Raw genomic sequence first — 20049 nt, forward strand, 5'->3', positions numbered from 1 at the left:
TACCCCCCGAGACCCAATCTAATGGGCAAGAAATGTGTGCTGGGGTCCAATTAACCGGCTCTCCTCACTCACTTCCCTTCCCCAGGATCTTTTCCCCCCATCTATCCATCTTTCTCAAGCCCTATGTGGTCTCTTTTGCCCACCCTAACCGTGTTTTCGGTCTCTTCCTTCCCACCCCTGCAGCTCCAGAATCAGAGCGAGCTTCGCGCCCCGACTGCAGAGAAAGCTGCCTTTTTCCTGGATGCAGCCATCGCGGCACGCAGCACCAGCAGACCGAATGCTGATGAGGACGAGCGACGCAACTCCCACATGCTGTTCACACTGCACATTTACCAATACCGCATGGAGAAAAGTGGCAAAGGCGGAAGTTAGTATTGCTGCCTTTATACTTCTCTGTAAAGGTGATCCTACAAATTGCCGCCACACTCTGGTAGCACAGAGTTATAAAGTGAACTGTGTGCAAGCGGCTGAATCAATATGTGGAGTCCATAGTGCTTCTGAATGAGATTAGAGCAAGTGAAGGTTTGAAGTGTACTGACAGAAGTTTAATATTTGGCTGCCATTGTAGGATTTAGATCAGTCACCCATGTAGCAGTGTCATAACTCTATGACTTTTACAATGATAGACAATTTGCTCCGTCTGCATTTTAAACCATTATAAGGGGACTGTGTTTCTGATTGTCAGTGAATTCCTTCGTTTTTATGTCTCTAACCCAAGGACTTATTGTTACCATGAGTTACACATCTGGTGGGAGTCTACCAGTCTGGCTCCAATTTGAATCCCTTCAGTGTGGGAATCTTACTCATACAAAAACCAGACAGCTCAGAGAGAGAGAGCTGTGCCACTCCTGCCCTCACAACACTGTGTGTGAGGAACTAACTTCAGAGAGGGAGTGTCTGTGTCGGTCTCACCTGGTTCTTCTTCCGTTGTTGGCGCAGTGTCGGGAGGACGGAGCCGGTTGCACCTCATCGACTTGGGGAGCTGTGAAAAGGTCCTGAGTAAAAGCAGAGAAGGAGGGGGAGGCTTGTGTCTGTCCCTGAACGCACTGGGAAACGTCATAATGGCTTTAGCAAATGGAGCAAAACACGTACCTTACAGGTAAGAAACCCACCATTTGTTTCACTGTTAGTTTACTGTGTTTCAGCTTCCGACAAATCTTATCTATATGTTAAGTGTTTCAGGCGAGTCACTGCATGTGTTGTCAACCCTGCAGGTTTGCCGGATGACTATTTATTTAGTTTGTTTAGTTAACCTCGTATAATAGCTTTCACTGGTGTTGCACAAGATCATATCATAGTCATTCAAGCGAAAAGATTAATGACTTCTCATTTGGGTGTGTTTTTCAGTTCAGAGAATTCACAGCTCCCCCTGGGGACTTGCCGGCTACCTCTGTTGTCATTTTAAAATATCTCTGTAGTGTTCGCTAATAACTATGTAACTGTACCCTGTAGGGACAGCAAACTGACGATGTTGTTGAGAGAGTCCCTTGGAAACATCAACTGCAGAACCACCATGATTGCCCACATCTCTGATTCCCCGGCCAACTATGCCGACTCCCTCACCACTATCCAGCTGGCGTCCCGCATCCACCGCATGAGGAAGAAGAAATCTAAGGTACACTGATAACTGATAAATGTTACTAAACACATATACATTTACATGTCACTATTATGGCTACTACACATCTAATTTGCATGTGAAACTTTGATTATATTAATCATGAGTCTTGCCATGAAATAAATCCTTATATGTGTCTTAACCTTGTCATTTTTTAGAAATTAAGAAAATTAATGTGTGAATTCCTGTGCAGAACTAGTTTTTGTCAGCTCCTCAACGCATAATCATGTAATCAATACTATGGCCCAAGGAAGTGTGTAATGTATTCCGTTGCATTAAGGAAATATATGTTCCGGATAATTAGGTGAAATGACAGCATGTTTTAATCTGGTATTGGTCCCAGTCACGATTGTAATGCTGTCCACACAGAGCAATTTGCATTAATGGCAAATTCATTTCTGTCTGAGCATTGATATGCACTCTTATCTTTTAGATAAATATTGACTTGTAACATCATATAAATTAATATTAAGATTGATTTTTACTATGAAGTTGTTAACATGTAAATCTACAATAAATGAAAAGAGCTAAATGGATTTGTTAAATGGAAAGATAGCTACATTAATATTTCAGAAAGATAAAACCATATTACTGCCAACACTTGATGACATAATTTTCAAATGTTAAAGAAACAAATGACTTTTTCTGCTTTAACCCTGCTGTGCAGTATGCATCCAGTTCATCTGGAGGGGAAAGTTCCTGTGAGGAAGGGAGGATCCGCCGGCCACCCCACCTCAGGCCCTTTCACCCTCGGACAGTAGCCCTGGACCCGGACCTTCCCTCCCTGCTCAGTGACCCGGACTACTCCTCAAGTAGTGAACAGTCATGTGATACTGTTATTTACGTGGGGCCTGGGGGAACAGCGATCTCAGACAGAGAGCTTAGTGACAATGAAGGTCCACCGGCCTTTGTTCCAATCATCCCATCTCTGAACAAGAAGAAGACTGTAAAAGAGGGCCCTCTGGACAGAGACCAGTTCTTTAAATGCAACACGTTTGCTGAGCTGCAGGAGAGGCTGGAGTGTATAGATGGCAGTGAAGAACCAAATGCATTTGTTGGAGAGGGCAAGCGATCCCAGGGTAGCCCTAAGATCGACAAATCTAAGGAGAGCCAAGGCTCGGTTTCACCAAAGACTGTTGCAAATGTTTCTCACAACCAAGAGGGCATCTCACTTAATCAGTCTCCTAAATCTGTCCCCACACAACCGTCCTGCAGTCCCAACACTAAATCTAAAGTGGACAATGCCAAGGGGTTACCTGCAGAAAGGATATCATCAGAGAGTGTTCATAATATATGCAGAACCAGTGCTGATGGTGAGAAGGCCTTGGTTTCTGAAAGCCAAGTTTGTACAAATAAGCAGGCAGCGCCAAGCTCTGAGCCTGTGGTGAGGGAGAAGGTCTACTTCAACAAGAAAGCCTTGCCAAAGCCGGCCCCACCTCCTACACAGCAGAGAGAAAATGCAGACCACGAAGAAAGATCCAGTACTCGAATGCCACCTGTGGGAATGAGTCACCAAGCAGTGAAAAGAAGAGACCCTTGCACTTCTCCCTTCATAAGAGGTCCAGTGGAGGTGTGCCAGGTGCGCTCCACCTTAAGGGAAAGATGTTTGGATCGGGATATCCTCAGAGCTACTGTCACCCTGCAGCAGCCCGTGGAGTTAAATGGAGAGGATGAGTTGGTGTTCACTGTGGTGGAGGAGCTGTCAATTGGCAGTATAGTAGATAAGGGTCGGCCATCAAGCATTATCAGCTTTAACAGTGACTGCTCTCTTCAGGCCCTGGCTTCTGGTTCCCGACCTGTCAGTATCATTAGCAGCATCAACGATGAATTTGATGCCTACACATCAGCCATGGGTGGATCAGAGGTGAACGTTACAGTGGTTACACCCCTTCAGGAGGGAGCAACGGAGTGTATAGACAGCAGGGGTTCATCTATCAGTTCTTGGCTGAGTGAAGTTAGTGTCTGCACCTTGGAAAGTGAAGGGGCTCATTCTACGGATGTCTTCCTTCCACAGGCAAAACACATGGGACCAGAAGCCACCTTTTATTTTGATTCCCTGGACATGTTTCATTGTGTATCCTCTCCGAGAGATGCCAAGAACTCCTTAAATGACAGCGGATTTAGTTTTTCTGAACTAGACAGCGATAGTGCTGCCTCAAGCAAAGTGTCATTGACAAAGTGTCCCCCTTCACCAGAATTGGCAAAAGGCTCCCTTAGATTCACATCTAAAATAACAAAAGCTCACTCACTCAGCTCATCCCCTCTTCCACAAGGCCCCTCCATAGTCCACTCTAGTCTTCCAAGGAAGATTAAACCTACCTCATCCATCTCTCATAGTAGTAGCAGCAGCAGCGGTAGTAGAGAGCCACCAAGGCAAGAGGTTAAGCAGGAAGATCCTTGGCAGCGCAATGTCAGCCACTCAGAACCTCAGTTTTCTGACTCCAGCAGCACCAGCAGATTTCTTAGAAACCCCCCCAGTGGCATCCCTTCTGGCAAAACCATCAACAGCAGCAACAGTGTACCTCGCCCACCTAAGGTGCAGGGGTCTACCTCATCGCAGAGGGTGGTCGATGGCTGTGAGAAGTCAGCCACAAAGAATCCACCCAGTAAAATGCCTCAGCTGAGACGAGGTGCTACCACCTTGGGAACAGTGCCCGTCATCCATTCCTCCGCTGACTACAAGGGAACCCAAGATATCACTGCATCCACCACAAGCCTTAAATTCTCCTCTCTGGGGAAAAACAACAAGGCTAACTCACAAAAAGCGAGCAATCTCCCTAAACCTGGCTGCACCTCACCTCCTCCCCCTCCAGTGAGAAAATCCAGTCTTGACCATAAGACTAAGTCCCTGCTGCCCCAAAGTGCCTTAAAGTCAGCATACGGGGAGGCAGGGAGGACCTCTGGAGCAAGGGCAGCTGTATCAGAGGATGAGCTTGAGGTACGCCACAGAGTAGACTCTACAAGTTATAAAACCTCCAGCCTCAACACAGCCAAAGTGACCTCCAGTCTCAAGGCCAGAGGGCCTAGAGGAGAAGCTGGGCAGCATTATGGCAGTCAGATGTCGCTGGAAAGGTGTGAAAGCCTCTCTCTATCAGGTTCCAGAGCAGCGCTTAGTAGGGAGAATAGTGGAGCAAGTCTGGGGAGCAGCAGTACCAAATCCAGCAAGTCTATTCCGAGGTTTGGTATTCCTAATTCATCCAGCTCTCCTATAGCTACCTGCCCATCTTCCCCAAGTGGAGGAAATATAAGCAAACCTGGTCAAGTAAAAGCTTCTGTAAATCCCAGAGCATTAGGAACAATTAATGGTAGTAAGGCACGATCATTGTCAGCCAACAGCTCCAAGGGCCTAAGCTCCTCCACAAAGTCTTTGGCCTCTCCTGTGACCAGAAATACCAATGCCAACCTCCCTCCGTCAGGTCGCACATCAGCCCCTCGGACCACTGCTGCCGTCACTAGCAAGCCTGGAAGAGGGACTATCATGGGCACAAAGCAGGCTATTAGGGCTGCAAATAGTCGTGTGAGCGAACTGGCAACAGGCAACATATCAGGCAAACACGTGAGAGGTTCAGGAGATTCAGACAGTGGGAATGACAGTGGGGTGAATGTGAATGAAGACAAAGCCCCCATTGCCATGCTGCCCTCCCCATACAGCAAAATCACGGCACCTAGGCGGCCTCAACGCTACAGTAGTGGCCATGGCAGCGACAACAGCAGTGTGTTGAGCGGGGAACTGCCTCCAGCTATGGGCCGCACGGCTCTATTCTACCACAGCGGTGGCAGCAGCGGATATGAAAGCATGATCCGTGACAGTGAAGCCACTGGCAGTGCTTCCTCTGCGCACGACTCCATGAGCGAGAGCGGCATTTCTACTTCAGGAAGAGCAAGGTGCTCCAAGTATCCCAAGAAAAGAGCAAATGGTAAGAAACTAATTTGGGGTTTGGGATTTTTTTACTATTATCAGAGTGGAAATCGGTAATATTCAGAAATAGTACATATTCTGTATATCATGTTGGTTATAGCAGAGACAACTATCAAAGAGTGTTTTTTTGTACAAAACAACACACACTCGAATAGATTTTTTTATGCGTGTGTGTATGTGTGTGCAATGGTAATGAATATTTCAAACAAGACCACTTCAAAATGTGTGAGGATCAGATAAAATAAACTGAACATAGTGACCTGGTCCGGATTTTTTTCTTGCATAAAACCCTTTGAATTCATGTATGTTACACTGACTTTTTGGATTCATTCAGGCTGTGTATATACAGAATGTAAAGCCTTATAAATATGCAATCACCACAGCTTGTCCATCCTGTGCAAAGCCTAGCATCTCTTTATATCTCAGAGTGGGACTCATAAATATTTTCTCTTAGATCTCTGCAAATACTGCTGTTGCATGTCAGCAAAGTAACTGGTGTTTGTCTACCTGCATGTGATGGCATTTTAGGCTTCCAGAGAAGACGACTAATCCCGGCACCTCTGCCAGACACCTCATCACTGGGGAAAAAGGCTGGCACGGCAGGTCAGTGGGTGGACTTGCCCCCTATGTCTGGCCCACTGAAGGAGCCCTTTGAGATCAAGGTGTATGAGATCGATGATGTGGAACGGCTCCAAAGACGGCGTCAGGAGGAAACCACAGAGGTGAGCAGATGGACACTCCTGGCCTGTTCTGCATGGTGGTTCATTTTGCTAAAATTGTCTTAGATGATGTAACGTCTGGATCGAGTTCATGTGAATCCCACTTGCTAAGCCTTGCAAATTTTTTGCATGTGCTACATCGATGCCGTACATGCTCAAGATGTGACACACTGACTTAAGTTGTGGGAATGTCTTAGCTCACGTCTTCCCAGTTTCTTTTTAAAGAACATGACAGGAATAATATGTCCTAGACGTCTGACCTTCAGTCAGCTCACTGGCAAATCCTTGAGTTAAAATGTGTCTGCGTCCAGATTCCCAGAGCTTGTTACTTTGGCAGTGATCCTCGAGAATGTCAAAAGTTCAGGAGGCAATTACTGATGAGGGTTAATTGGTTTGGGTATGAGCGATGACTCGGCTTATTGCTGACACTGATATGGAAGGGCGTATGAATGAACACTAAGATGCTCATGAAATGATATGGATAAAGAATGCCAAACATCAGCTCACACTACTGATCATCACTGGCTGCCTGATTGCTTTTTAAGGCTGACTCCATATCTGAGGATCATTAACTGCTTAGTTAACAAGTTGGTGCAGCCCAGGAGGGACTTTTTGAAGATGTTGAATTGGCCATAGATGGAAGTGTGATTTACTTTTAGTAAAATTATATTTAATCTTCTTTTCCCAACCATCACTGCATGAGTGGCAAGTAATTAATTGCATTTCTGTCACATTTCATCTCAAAATTACCATTAGAATATTATATGTGCGTATTTTTTTCATATAGACACATATTTATGCCTTGTTCAACATGCTAACATATTTTATATTATTTCCCCAATTGTTTCTCTAGCAACCATTCCAAGATGTCGACAAGGTGAGCTCATTTTTCCTTGTGACTGACATTTTATTAATTAAAAGCAGCACAGACTGCATTACAGTTTCAGCACATACGTGTAACATTTTTACATTAGCGCTGTGCCGCTTTTTCGACTTGTTTTTATTTAACAGCTTCAGAGTTGTTGAAGCTAAATTAATGCGCATTGCAATCCTCGTTTTCCCCCCAGGGTCTGATGTATTTTAACAGTAAGCTGAAGATGCTGGAGAGAAGGCAACAGCAAGTGAGGGAACTGAGGGCAAAGCATGAGGTGTTGTTGGAGGAGCTGGAAGACACCAAATCCAGACTAATGATGGACCCCAGCAAGTGGATAGGAGAGTGTAAGTAAATGCTAACTTAATTTTTAATGCAAGTTATTGACTCAACATCAAAGGATGATCGGTTGCAAGCTGTGCAGTCAAACATTAATTTCCTGTTTCCACAGTTGAGGTGGACCAGAATTTGGATAAAGAGTCTGCAGAGTACCTGGAGGCTTTGGCTCAGGCCACAGAGGAGCTAGAGTTCTGTGTCAACCTATGCAAGTCCCGTGTGATGATGGTGACCTGCTTCGACATCAGCATGTCAACACCAGGCACTCAGGAGGGACTGCGTGAAGTCGAAGTCTGAGGACAAAAAGAAAGTCGGGGTGGAAATGGAAGAGGAGGTGAGAAGAAGACAAAAGTAGATGAAATGTAGCAGTCAGTCTATAGACGTCACTGGAATGAAGAGCAAGAGGCAGAGGTGAGATGGAGAGTGGATCTTCACGTGAAAACAGAGGAGACCACGACCACCCAGCTACAGTGCCTCGTTGTGGCAGAGAACACATGGCGGAGAATCGGAACGTGAGCACAAATGCTGTTGCCAGTACGGCAAAGCAGTGGCCATCACTTACTCAAAAGTCAATGAACAACACCTGGAAGTGCCTTTTTTTACTCTTTTCTTTTGAGTCATTATTTTCCACATGGTGCAGGTATCTTAAGCGTACCTAAGCAAAACCCTGAACATATTGCTTTTGAGAAAAAATATTTTATATTCCATTGTATAGTGTATTTAAATGAATATGTGGTGTGTACAAATATCCTTTCAAGGCAAAAAGAAAGAAAAAAAAAGAAAAAGCAATAAGCTAATGTTATTGCGCTCCCAAACTTTGCCTTTTCTCTTGTTTCAAACCTCAGTCAGCATTTTATCCATGTTCATTCAGCCTCTTGCGCCTTATGTTAACTCTCTGGTTCTGTAGTTTTCTAGGATTTCAAACTGGACTATGTTATCTCATCAAGGACTGCATTTGCTGTTGTCACTCATCTCCTGCCAACTAGCCTCTGAAGGCTTGCAGGTAGAGTGAATGTTTTTTTCCTCCAGTTGCCTTGATCAAAATCGGTCTCAGTGGATGCACTAAGGTAGAGCGGTGGTCAGAGAGCTTATCCAAGCTGTGCTTGCCCATGTTTATATCACTGAAAATGAGAGATTAAGCCAAAACATATCAATCAGAAGAGCACTGTGACGGACAGTGAGTGAAATTCTTGATTCAGCCATTCTCTCTGGTGCCTCAGTATGTGGTCACGTGACCACGAGAGACGCAACCTTCCCTACACTCACCTATGATGAATGGTTACACTGATAGCTGCGCTCATCGGTGTAAGTCCACTTTCTCTCCAAATGTGTTTGGACTGGGTTTTTTATGTACTATAAAACAAAGCGGCACAGATAAGACAGCACAAGTCTGCCAGCCTCGTATACAGTCATTTATCCAAGCCTTGGCTCTATGCATTCCAATACATTTACTGCAACTACTTAAAGAACCTCAATACTGACTTAAGGGCAACAACACAGTTTGGTCCCTATTCAACTCCTTTTTTAAAACACTCAAAGTAACAACATTGAACTAGTGTCTCACGCAAAGAATTGTGAGTTTCCCATGAAAGGATGAAAGGATGCGGTGAATAAGAGCAAATGGTCGTGGTATTGTTCAGCAAAATCAATCATGTTATCAGCTCTTTGTAGCTGCCAGAATGTGCTTGTGAGTCAAACAGCTGACACGGAGAGAGCAAAGATGATCAGTGAAAATGATTGTTAAGACAAACAGACTGGCTTTGGTGTATCTGGGTGTGTTTGATTTCTATATCTATGACAAATATGATGTTGTTTTCTTTCCTTTACAAAGATGTACTCTCTCAGGCCCTCTCTGAAGATGCTGCATGAGATTTTTTTAATCATTTTTTTAGAATGATTTCTACGCCATTTTTACCATTCTAATTTTTTACAACTATTTCAGTTTTCTCTAATGTGGGGTTAGGCTCATAAATGAAATTAATATAACCAAACCAAGACCTTTTTCCAAGAAATGATTATATGTGAGGTCATATTTCATATCAAAACCCATATTTTCTAATATCTTTGTTTTTGTATAGGATTTTCAAACCCTGTGTATAAATGTATAATACGGCAGCTTGTGTTTTACTTTTACAGTACCTGTGAATAAAATGTTTCTTCTTACTGGTGATTCAGAGTTGATTTTTTTTGTTCTACAATTTATGTATTCTACATTCAAGAGATTGTTTATTTCCGCACCACTGCAAAGGATAAAAATGGTTATTGCAGTGATAGTTTAAAACAGGTAAATGTAAAATTGGTGGAGGATCGCAAAATTTCAAACCATGTAGGTACAACCTGAAAATGAGATCTGAGCAGGATGAAATTCACACCTCGGTTATTTCTGAAACTTATGCTGATCAGCGACAACATTAAAACTAGTGAGAGGAGAAGTAAATACATTGACCATGTTGAGATAATACAGTGTTCTGCTGGGAAACATTTGGACCTGGCATGACAAATACCACCCACCTCGTCCAGACCAGGCATCCATTCCCTATATAGCAATGACACTCATTGATGACTGCAGCCATCTTCAGCAGCCTGACACAGACACATACACACACGAAAACGGTTTAGGAACAACTCAAGAAACAATGTGTTGACCTGACCTTCAAATTCACTTTCTATTATAAAAGTTATGAGAGATAAGACAAAAAAAAAAATAAAAAATCCAACAATTTAAATTTTGTTCCACAATATAAAAAGAGATTCACCAACACGTGAATTCTAACTGAGTGTAAATACGAAACTACACTGCTGACTGTGTTTTTCATATATTTTTTAATGTTAAACTTCATTGAATATTACGGTCCAATGCGCCAAATGTTACGTCATCACACGCGTTTCCAATCCCTTTGTCTGATTGGCCCTCTCAACAACGTGGGCGTTACTGCGCATTGATTTTATTTTTTTACACCTGTGCGCAGCGAGACACTAAATCCCATTTAACGCCGATAAATATAATTATTTACGAATATTTTGCTGGATTATACGGTAAGAAGGATTTCTAAAAGCTTTTGAAAGTCCCAGCTTAAGTTTTGCAGCATAACATTTTACGGACCTATAACGCAAAACTCAGTACGACTGAATGTGAAAAGCAAAAAACAGTATTAACGCGACGACCTCTACAGGTGAGTGAGCAAATACTCCACGTTTCTTTGTGTTTGGTTGACCTGACAAATGATTAGCTTGTACCGCATTATTTTACCTGAGTCTGGAGCTCTTGCTCGACGAGCCACGGTTTAATCAGCAGGAATTAAAAACACGTGGTCAGAGCACGTTTAGTTCGATCAGGCATAACATTATGACCACCTTCCTATTACCGTGTATGTCTCCCTTGTGCCCCCAACACAGCTGAGACTCATCAGATGATGGACATGGGCCTTAAGATGGTGCCTGGCGACAGGATGTTAGTTAGTGGGGGACCTTTGGGTCCTATGGGTTGAGGGGAGGGGCCTCTGTGGATCAGACTTGTTCCAGTGCACCCCACAGATCCTTGATCAATTCGGGATTTAGTGATTTCGTTGTGCTCTTTTTCATGTTTTTTGAGTTGTTGCATCCTGCTGGGGGGTGTCTGCTGCTATCAAGGAGTGTCATTGCGGTGTTTGGTGTCTGGTCTAGGTGGGTGGTGCATGACCAAATAACATCCACATGAGTGCCAGGTCCAAAAGTTTCCCAGCAGAACACTGCATTATCAATGTTATTTACTTCCTGTCAGTAGTTTTAATGTTGTGGCTGATCCGCGTATTTACTCCATCACTAAACGTTTTTCTGGCCCACGCCACCATGAATCAGTTTTATCAGTAGACCAAAGCTAAGACACTACATGCATGCTGAGTTTGTCTATTGCATATTTTCTTGAAGGACTTTACTCAGCGCACCAGTTTGGTGCAATATGTTCCTTGAAGGTGAAATCAGACACATCTACGCGATGCTAAATCTATTTAGTGGTAGCAAATGGATGAAATTGTTGTGAGATGTTGAAACTGACATGGAGGTAATGAGGGGAAAAAAGAGGGAGGTGCGGGTCTGCAGTGATTAATTACTACTTGTAGCACAGCCCTCTGCTCAGTGTGAGACGTGTAGTCCAGTTGAGTAATATACCGGGGCCGTGCGGATTTGTTCGGCCAGAATCTGAACCCTGCTGTGCAATAACATCTTGTCTCCTCCTTGTTAATTCTGTTTTCATCAAAAGCACGAGGGGTCAATTTGGTTGACTGTCAGGACCAGCTGGTCACTGTGTTTCCAATCAAATTCTATGGATGGCTTTTGCTTTTTTTTTTTTTTTTTTGCTTTTTTTTTAGCTTAATGAGTTTTGGGCCCTCTCACATCTTGTGAAGGAAGAGGAGCCTTATCAAAATGGGCGTCTACGAACAACTGAGACGAATAAAATTAGTGTTCATTTAATCTTCAGGCTGCAGTTATTTGGCAGACAGTAAAAAGACTTTTGACAAATCACTCGAGAGCCTGTCTGCTCTGCACCTTGTTGCTCTTGGGAAGTCTGTGTCTCAGTGAAAACACTTGGCCGAGGCAGCTGCAGACGTCTGATAGCCGCCGAGCACAGTCAGCTCAGTACATACATATATATCAGCCCACTTGCCTGAGGGCTCTCATCACTATTAGCAGGGAGCTGTGTGTACGGTGAGACTAAAAATGAGTTCATTGAAAAGTCAAGAGTGTGTCCCCTCCTCCCTCACCTCAACCCGGCAGTGACCCCTGTGTTGGAACCCTTCTGATGTCTCTCTTAGATTCAGACACGATCCACTGAAAGAATTTCTTTTTCTCTCAGTTTCTTTTATCGTCTCATTTCTGGATATTATGTTGATAAGTTCTCCATGGCAGCTTGGCACTTAGTAGAAGTTTAAATCCTCCAAATGCTGGTACAAATCTCTTAAAGAGATTTCCCAAAGTCCTTTGATTTTGTCACGAAGGCGTCTGTTTGAACTGTCCCGCCTCCCTGCACCACCATTAGGCTTCCTGCATGCGCCCAGGGTATTGTTAGTGGTGGTAGTTGCTCACTTTTGGATTTACAATGTTTACTGCAGCCCCGCAGATTGGACCGTCTGAGCCAGGCTCGCTCTTTGAAGAAGACCCATAAACCTGACCACATGCTGCCACTTATTCACAGTAATTAAAACAAGCTGGCGTGGAGAAATGTCCTTAAATTATTAGAGGCTGGGCGAAACGCACGCCTCGCACACAAGTCCTCGGCCGTGCGTCAGGGGGGTCGTAACTATCGACATCTCCACCCCCCAAAACTGATTGCGTGCGCGAGGAGTTTTCGCGCCGAGAGAGAAACCTCTAAGAGATATCGTCCTGGAAGTCCCCTCACCCCTCCTCACGTGTGCCGTAAATTCTTTAAAGATGGGTGGCCATACAAATCCAACAACATGCCGCTGAGCCGAGCTAACACCAGAGGCAATATTTCAACACAATCCATTTTGTGAATTAATTAGCCGTTTTAGAGATGGTTTTAAACTTGTTTGCTGTGTGTAATTTAGCCAAGCGGCAGGGATCAAGAGAGGCTTGGGGAGGAGGAACGTTTCCATTATCCTGAAAGGCATAATGCTGTACATAACATACAGCTAATAATTTAACATATTGGGACAAATTGTAATGTGAATCCACTCCCTTGTATCGCCATTACCGCACTCCCTGAGTCCCCATCCAGCCTATCTGGTTTGGACAGTAATGAGGAGCAGGATGTGGGTCATGAGTTCAAACAGCCTGTGAGCTGGCAAGGTAATGAGTGTTTAGGCGATGGAGAAGCTCGCAGTCACTCCCACACAGCCAGTCTCTGATGCTCTCTGACAGTGAGCTGGCAGTGTTGTCCTCTTCATTATGCAGACCGAGAAACAAGGTGCAGGAGGAAAAGTGTGTCGCATAAAAAGTGTTTTCGTGTTATTTTCTCACTTTGCACGGAAACTGAACAGGATCGACTGCAGGATGTGACTGTTCTTAATGCAGCAGACACGCTACTTATGATACTGACCTTGTCAAAAACTGATAAGGCGTACAAACGTGCTCCCCTACGTCCACTAACCTTGTTTTATCTGCGGTCTTGTAGTCCCTTTGTCCAGATTGCTCACAGATAACCACTCATTTACATAAAGGCTTTGTTTAGAAATGCTGTTTTAAATTGCTTTCAGAATACTGATATGAGTTAATGTGCAATGAATATTCATTATTTGGGGGTGAAAAAAAAGTTCTACACAATTGAGCAAAAAAAAAAGAGTCCTTGATTACATCAGTCGGGAGGTTGTGGGACACTAGAGTCAGGTTAATGTTCTCCTATGTAAGTCTTTGTATTTTTCTTCATTGCATTCTGGAGATCACTGGCCATGAAACACTAATTATTACCACAGAGGAAGTAAAAATGATTTGATTCCAGGGAGGAAAAAAGAACCTTGTTGAGATATTGCCATTAATTTCTCAGTGTAACAGAGTAGCCAGTCATTCCGTCAGGTTGTGCTCTCTTAACAGATGGGCAGGTGCGATGAAAAAGACCTTTTTTAATTAGTCTGTCTGAAGACATTTCTTCATAACCGAAAGCCCCCTGTACGTTTAAGTTTCAGTGGCCACCAGGCAGGCTCTTAGCCGGCTCCCAGCAGCAACCATCTGGTGGACAGCAGAACCCGGGCTACAGGGTGGCTCCCCACTCCACTGAGCCGTCACACAGCCCAAGGACACAAGCGAAAGGCTCATCATAAAAAGTCTGTACTCTGTTTAATCTGCTCTCCGTGGTGAGCAGGGGTCAAAATATCAAACTAGATATACAACGTGAACTCTACACCAGTAAGGTGGGGATGTTCTAATTTAATTTTACGGTTTACGAGAGATGGTATGTAGTTTTCCAGTGGTCCTTTATTTTTAAAGCCATACTTGATTTAAGTAGATGGCTTACAGAGTGCACGTTGAAAGGGCGTGTGTGAGATGCCTGCATCACAGTTTTGAAAGTGATGGCTTGGATGATTCCACATTGAGTCCTCTATGATTGGCGAGGCATTTATCTTGCAAACTCTCCTTCGTCTTTGGTAGCTAGGTCAGTGCATGTTTAAATTACGCGCTTTCATCCTGGATGAACTGTAAGTCATAAAATGCAAAGGCTACATGGGTTTGAGTTTCTGTTATGGCTACTGGCAAGATGAACTTGAGTTCCTGGAGTTTCACTCTAACAATCATATCATGTGCTACATGTTTGTGAGGAGGACATTTGGTTTTCAGAGCTCTGATTGCTTTCTGGGGAACCCTTACGTGTCAGATCAAGCCGTCCGCCTATGAAGCCTGGCAACAAGTGTGAGAAATCTTGCTACGCTATACTCTTGTGATTTGTTTGCTTACTTGGAACTGGAAATGGCAGATTATAGTGTGCAGGCTTCAAACACAACAGCAGATGTGCTCAAAGAAATTGGCAGCCACGCTGCAACTATGACTAGTATTGTCTGTGTGATCGTGTGAAATTGTTTTATCTTATTCAAATGTACACTCCCGAAATACAGCAATGCACAACGTACCATATATTTCGTAGCACGCGTTATCGGATGAATTAAATTTTTTCTCCTTTTTTTTTTAAGTCCTGTGACAATACTAATGCTGGCATCGAATGAAATGCGTTCCTTGTGAATTTGGCATTTAATGTAGCTCATTGTAATACAGTTTGTATTGAGTGCAGTTTGTTTGTTTACCGTGACAAAAAAATTAATTAAAAGTCACAGTCCAACCTTTGAGTCAATCTACCAATCAGACAGATCCTTGTTAATCTTCATGCTTCCCCTCACAGCTTTTTCATGATTGTGCGTGCCGGTTCCATTTGCACATGTAGACGATGATTATAGCTGTTTTCCCCCCTCATGAGTTTCCATTGCAGCAGAGAGGGGCCCTTCATTGTCAGCACTGAGACACAACGCATTGTCTCATCAGACAGTTTCAGAAGCACCACAGCGGTGACAGCCCCAACACCGTCTTTGTGTTCCCCCTCTGTCTCCCACATTAGAGCGTGATTGGCGCAGGTTTCTGACAGGAGGCTGTCATAGCTGTGGCGTCTGAAGTTGAATATGAACAAGTGAAGGGGTTAATTACGCAAAATTTAAGACCCTTCTTCGCCTCACTGTTCAAACTATAGCCAATCACATCCGAGACACACACTAATCAAACATAGGCTGGCAGCTCTGTGCCGTGGCAACAGTTGCTGTGATGGCGGATTGTTTGGCAGGGAGCGCATGTCCTGCTGTTTGCCTATTTGAGTTGGTTGGCAGGCGGGCACAATCCCCCTTCTCTTTCACTGCTATTCATTCATAGCCAGAAGAAGGTGGAGAATAAATGTGTTCTCTGAATTACTGACAGACTGGATCATTCTTACACGTGTCTGGTTTGTGCTTCATTAAAGCTGGCAATCATAAAAATAGAAACCATTTACTACTCAAACAAACAATGCGGCAGTACTAGAGTTAATTATTAATTCTAACGCCTTAATGAGAAAAATCAGTGGGTTATTGTGCTCTGCAAATATCTCCTATCAAATTAATTGCCAATTCAAATTGAATTGCAACCCCTTTTAGAAAAATGAAAAGTTGTTTTTGTATTTAAATCATACAAAAAAATTAAAAAATGAATGAGCGATAGATGATGTGTTGTAGTTTGGAAACCTGATGATGCATGCTGAGGCTCAGTTTCAGTCTGAGTGACAAACCTTGGAGTGGAGCACACCCATAATGAGAGATGAGGCATTCCTTTTCAGGTGCCCCTCGTGTGCTGGCACTACAGCGCGGAGGCCCTTGTCCCTTGTCCGCAGCTTGAAAAATATGGCCGCCACCAGCCACTACATGTCAACAACATCATTGCCCTGCCGCCTGAACCCGCTGCTCAACTACTGCTTTCATCTAGTTCACTTAAGAGCTCGACCTCTTTGACTTTTCAGATACAGCCGTCACACCGCGGGTCCCCTCACCGCTGCAGTAATGAGCAGGGCTGCTGAGAAACAATTCAAGGTCTCAGACGACGGGGACATAAGTGAACTCAGAGGTGATTATGCGACACTCTAGTAATGCATGTTAGAACTAAATTTGTTGCTCTAAACTGATGAATAAGATCCATGAACAAGATTTATTCTACGACAGGATCCAACTAATTATTTTTATGATTTGATTTCTCTGTGGAGCCTCATGTGGAAGGTCGTACAGTTATACTGTACCAGTCCCAGAGGTATTAAAATCAGGCGAGAAGGCATTTTTTATTTCATGATTGCTTTCATAGCATATATGATAATTTTGTTGTTGCAGCTGTCAGCGAGAGCATACATTTTATTTCTTTATTTCTTTATCTTCTTTTTTAAAGGTTCTGTGATAAATATGTGTCTGGTTCTCTGACAGCAACAAAACTGGATGGAACAAAATGTGATGTTCTTGACAGTGCTCAGCCTCTTTCTCAATCAGAAAGAAACTGGTCAAAACAGATGTGTGGGATTATTTTTGGTGTCGAGTTCCCAGAGGTAGCGTTCATTATGTTTTTAGTATTTGTTGTTCCATAGCAGCCGACACAAAATGGTTTTATTGATTTGCTCGGGAGCAAATTAAGCTTCGCCCGGGAGTAGCCTTCCGATTCACCCTGCTCTGCCTCTGCTGCACTATATGAGCATCCTTCAACAGATATGTCTTCCTCCTCTTTAATTACCACTGCTTACCTGAATAGCATGGCACAGAGAGAGCGGCCCTCGTAATTGGCTGTTAGTTGTTTTAAGGTGCAGCTTATTGATTAGATCCTGATCACTAACAGGACCTGAAATCTCATTGACTTGATGAATGCTTGAGTAGAAATATGTGTATTAACAGTGTTATGCGCTTATTATTGTACATCAAGTCTGAATCTGGGGAATTGTTGTAATTTACGCTGGTTCTGGATATAGTATTACATCCTGGAGATGAAGTGCAGTGATGTCGTCCAAGTTAGCTTACAAAAACACTTGTTTAAATATCCAGATCTGTTCAACTCTTTTTTTTTTTTTTTTTTATCTCAAAGTTTTCCACCTTTGTCAGATTTGCTTGACTGTGCAAACACAGCCTTCCTCTGTGATTTCATCAACCTGCGCCCAGAACGGATCAAAATACCGTCATCCAAGGTTTCCTCATGTGAATGAATGTGTGATTTTCTCCTCCTGACCAGACTGTTTTCTTTATAGCATGCATCTTTAACTCAGCCTTGCAGACTTTTGGTTGGCTGGCTATTTTATACAGCACGTGGAGCTGTTTGTGTCAAAATCTGCTGTAAAAATCTCAACTATAATGCATGCTCTGAATGCATGAAACATGCTCCTAAAATCATGATGGTATATGTCCGTACGTCCAAACAGACGTTTCTGTTTACATGACGGATATGGAAGATAAGAATGTTCTGAATTATAATTAAATACTGGTACATATGGTGTGATGAAGCTACTGAACACTCAGTTTCCCTCGGGATAAATCTGTCCATCTATGGTGGATTGCATCTACTAGAGCAGCAGCATGCACGTCTTCCATTTTGATTATCAGAAACCAGCAAGTGGGACAAAAGGGCTCTCATATTGTTGAACGCCTGTGCAAGTAGCCACTGAATGAATTTATTGTCGATTGGATTTTGAATATCCCGATCTCGCTGCTTCTTTGTTCATTTATAATCACTTATCTTCTCTCTGGGAATGTGGTGAGTCTGGGTGGACAGGTGGGTTCATGCCTACAGGCACATGAACTCGAGGCCTCAGCAGCTCCACCATCCAGACTTTGTGCTCCAGAGACTTTTGGCGGACGTGTGGCGGTCCCTCCTCCTCCTCCATCTCCACAGCTCCCCAAACACAGTTGTTCATGAATATGGATGGCAAGCAAGGCTTCCTGGCATCATTAATGTGCCACAAGCCCATATAAATCACATCACCATAAAACCTCCAAATGCTCTGGTAAAGAAGGTCACATGATAACAACCAACTGAAGTCAAGACAATTCTTGTAGTGAAAAACACTGTATATTCTTGGTTAGCTTATTGTCCAATACTCTGATTAGTTCCTACATTGCCCTGCTGCAGCATTAACACCCTCAGAGCTCTCGTGTGACGAGGCTGGATGCAGTTACACGCCGACAGCTTATCTTGGCTGAGATGTTGACAGGCGTTCATGCACAGCTGCAACAGACTCAGACCCTTAGAAGACTCACTGTTCTCTGTTTGGGCAAGAAAAACTGACATTTATTCACTGCTGAACTACTGCACTGCAGGATTCACAAGGCTGTACACGAGATTCCTGGTTATTTGGCTAATTTTATGTTATATATAGTTACTGAATGTCAGCATTAGTTTGAATTTTATTTAATATTTGATGAACTCTAAATGCATTTTAATTGCCCAGATGAAAGCTGAACTGAGGGTCTTCGTTTACATTTGAATTTCTGTTGTTGTCCTGGACTAATTCTCTTTTAGGTGCAGTGTCCTGCAGAAATGAGGTAGCCTCAGTCTGACTTTTTGCTTTCGTGTGCTGATGAGGCCAGCCTTCGCCTCCAAATGCACACATGAATATGTAGTAGCAGGGCTAGGCAGGCATCTTTTCTCTTCTTGGTAACTTCACACGAAATGCCTTGCGGGGGGTCTGGAGTTGATTCTAGGGGAGCGCCGCAGTGCCAGCCTCCTTCACAAATCTGGTACTTTTGTCTTTGGAGGGAAGCCATGCAAAATTCATTGTTTTCACCCGGCGAGGGATGGATAAATATTTTTAAAGCATATGTACACATAGGAATGGTGCCTTAGTTTTCTGCTTGTCTGTTTCCCTTTTCTCTGTCTTACTTCCCAACAGTAATACAAGACACTATAGAGGATCCAAGACTGTGTGATTGAAAATGCAGCTGCAATGTAAAATAGTGATGATGCTTCAAAATGTCTTTGCATTAAAGACGTATGGTTGAACAGCATATGTGGAACATATTTCATTGTTTAGCTGCAGCTTATCTGCAAAGCCACAATTGTTTTATTTTTGATGCACTGGTTCTTTTGTCCCTTACGTTTCATGTATGATCAGGCAGTGATTTCCTCAGGGACGTTACACACCAGCAAACCACCATTTAGAGCTGTGGAAATCCGACCAATTTGCTGAAAACGATACCCTGTAACTCAATTAAGACGACTTCTGAGCAGGACTCGCCCACTTCATACCGAATTGGATCAACAGTAGCTGAATGCTGATATTAACCAAATGATGTAATTACAACTACAGGTTGGGTGCTAAAGCAATTATCAAGCTGAGGGAATATTCCCAGATCAGATTAGGATGGTGAACTTCAACCCTCCTAGATTGAATAAGATGTAATTTATCTGTGGCTACACCTCCCTTTGCCTTTGAATATTAATCTTGCTGTGAAAGACAAGTAAAAGATCTTTCGCTGACACCCACTTGTGTTACAATCCATAATATTGTGCTGTATCTCTTTTAGTTCATATTTATCCCTTTTTCATCACCTCTGCAAGATTGGATTTTAGCAGGTGTTTGACTACTTCCTAGAAGGAGCCATATATAGGAAGCGATAGATAG

The 20049-nt window shown here is 43.3% G+C and overlaps 1 protein-coding gene across 3 annotated transcripts in view; it reads left to right on the top strand.

The window, feature by feature from the left end:
- Positions 1-9626, top strand: part of kif26ab (kinesin family member 26Ab) — a 63535-nt gene extending 53909 nt beyond the window's left edge. For all 3 annotated transcript variants that reach the window (XM_047610975.1, XM_047610976.1, XM_047610977.1), the window contains 8 exons: positions 184-367; positions 940-1099; positions 1453-1615; positions 2286-5535; positions 6066-6259; positions 7110-7133; positions 7324-7474; positions 7579-9626. In XM_047610975.1, the coding sequence (XP_047466931.1) occupies positions 184-367; positions 940-1099; positions 1453-1615; positions 2286-5535; positions 6066-6259; positions 7110-7133; positions 7324-7474; positions 7579-7760 (4308 nt within the window). In that variant the 3' untranslated portion in view covers positions 7761-9626. The remainder of the gene's footprint in view (positions 1-183; positions 368-939; positions 1100-1452; positions 1616-2285; positions 5536-6065; positions 6260-7109; positions 7134-7323; positions 7475-7578) is intronic.
- The last annotated feature ends 10423 nt before the right edge of the window (positions 9627-20049 follow it).

Source organism: Mugil cephalus, chromosome 17 (genome assembly GCF_022458985.1).
Source record: "Mugil cephalus isolate CIBA_MC_2020 chromosome 17, CIBA_Mcephalus_1.1, whole genome shotgun sequence".
NCBI lineage: Eukaryota > Metazoa > Chordata > Actinopteri > Mugiliformes > Mugilidae > Mugil > Mugil cephalus.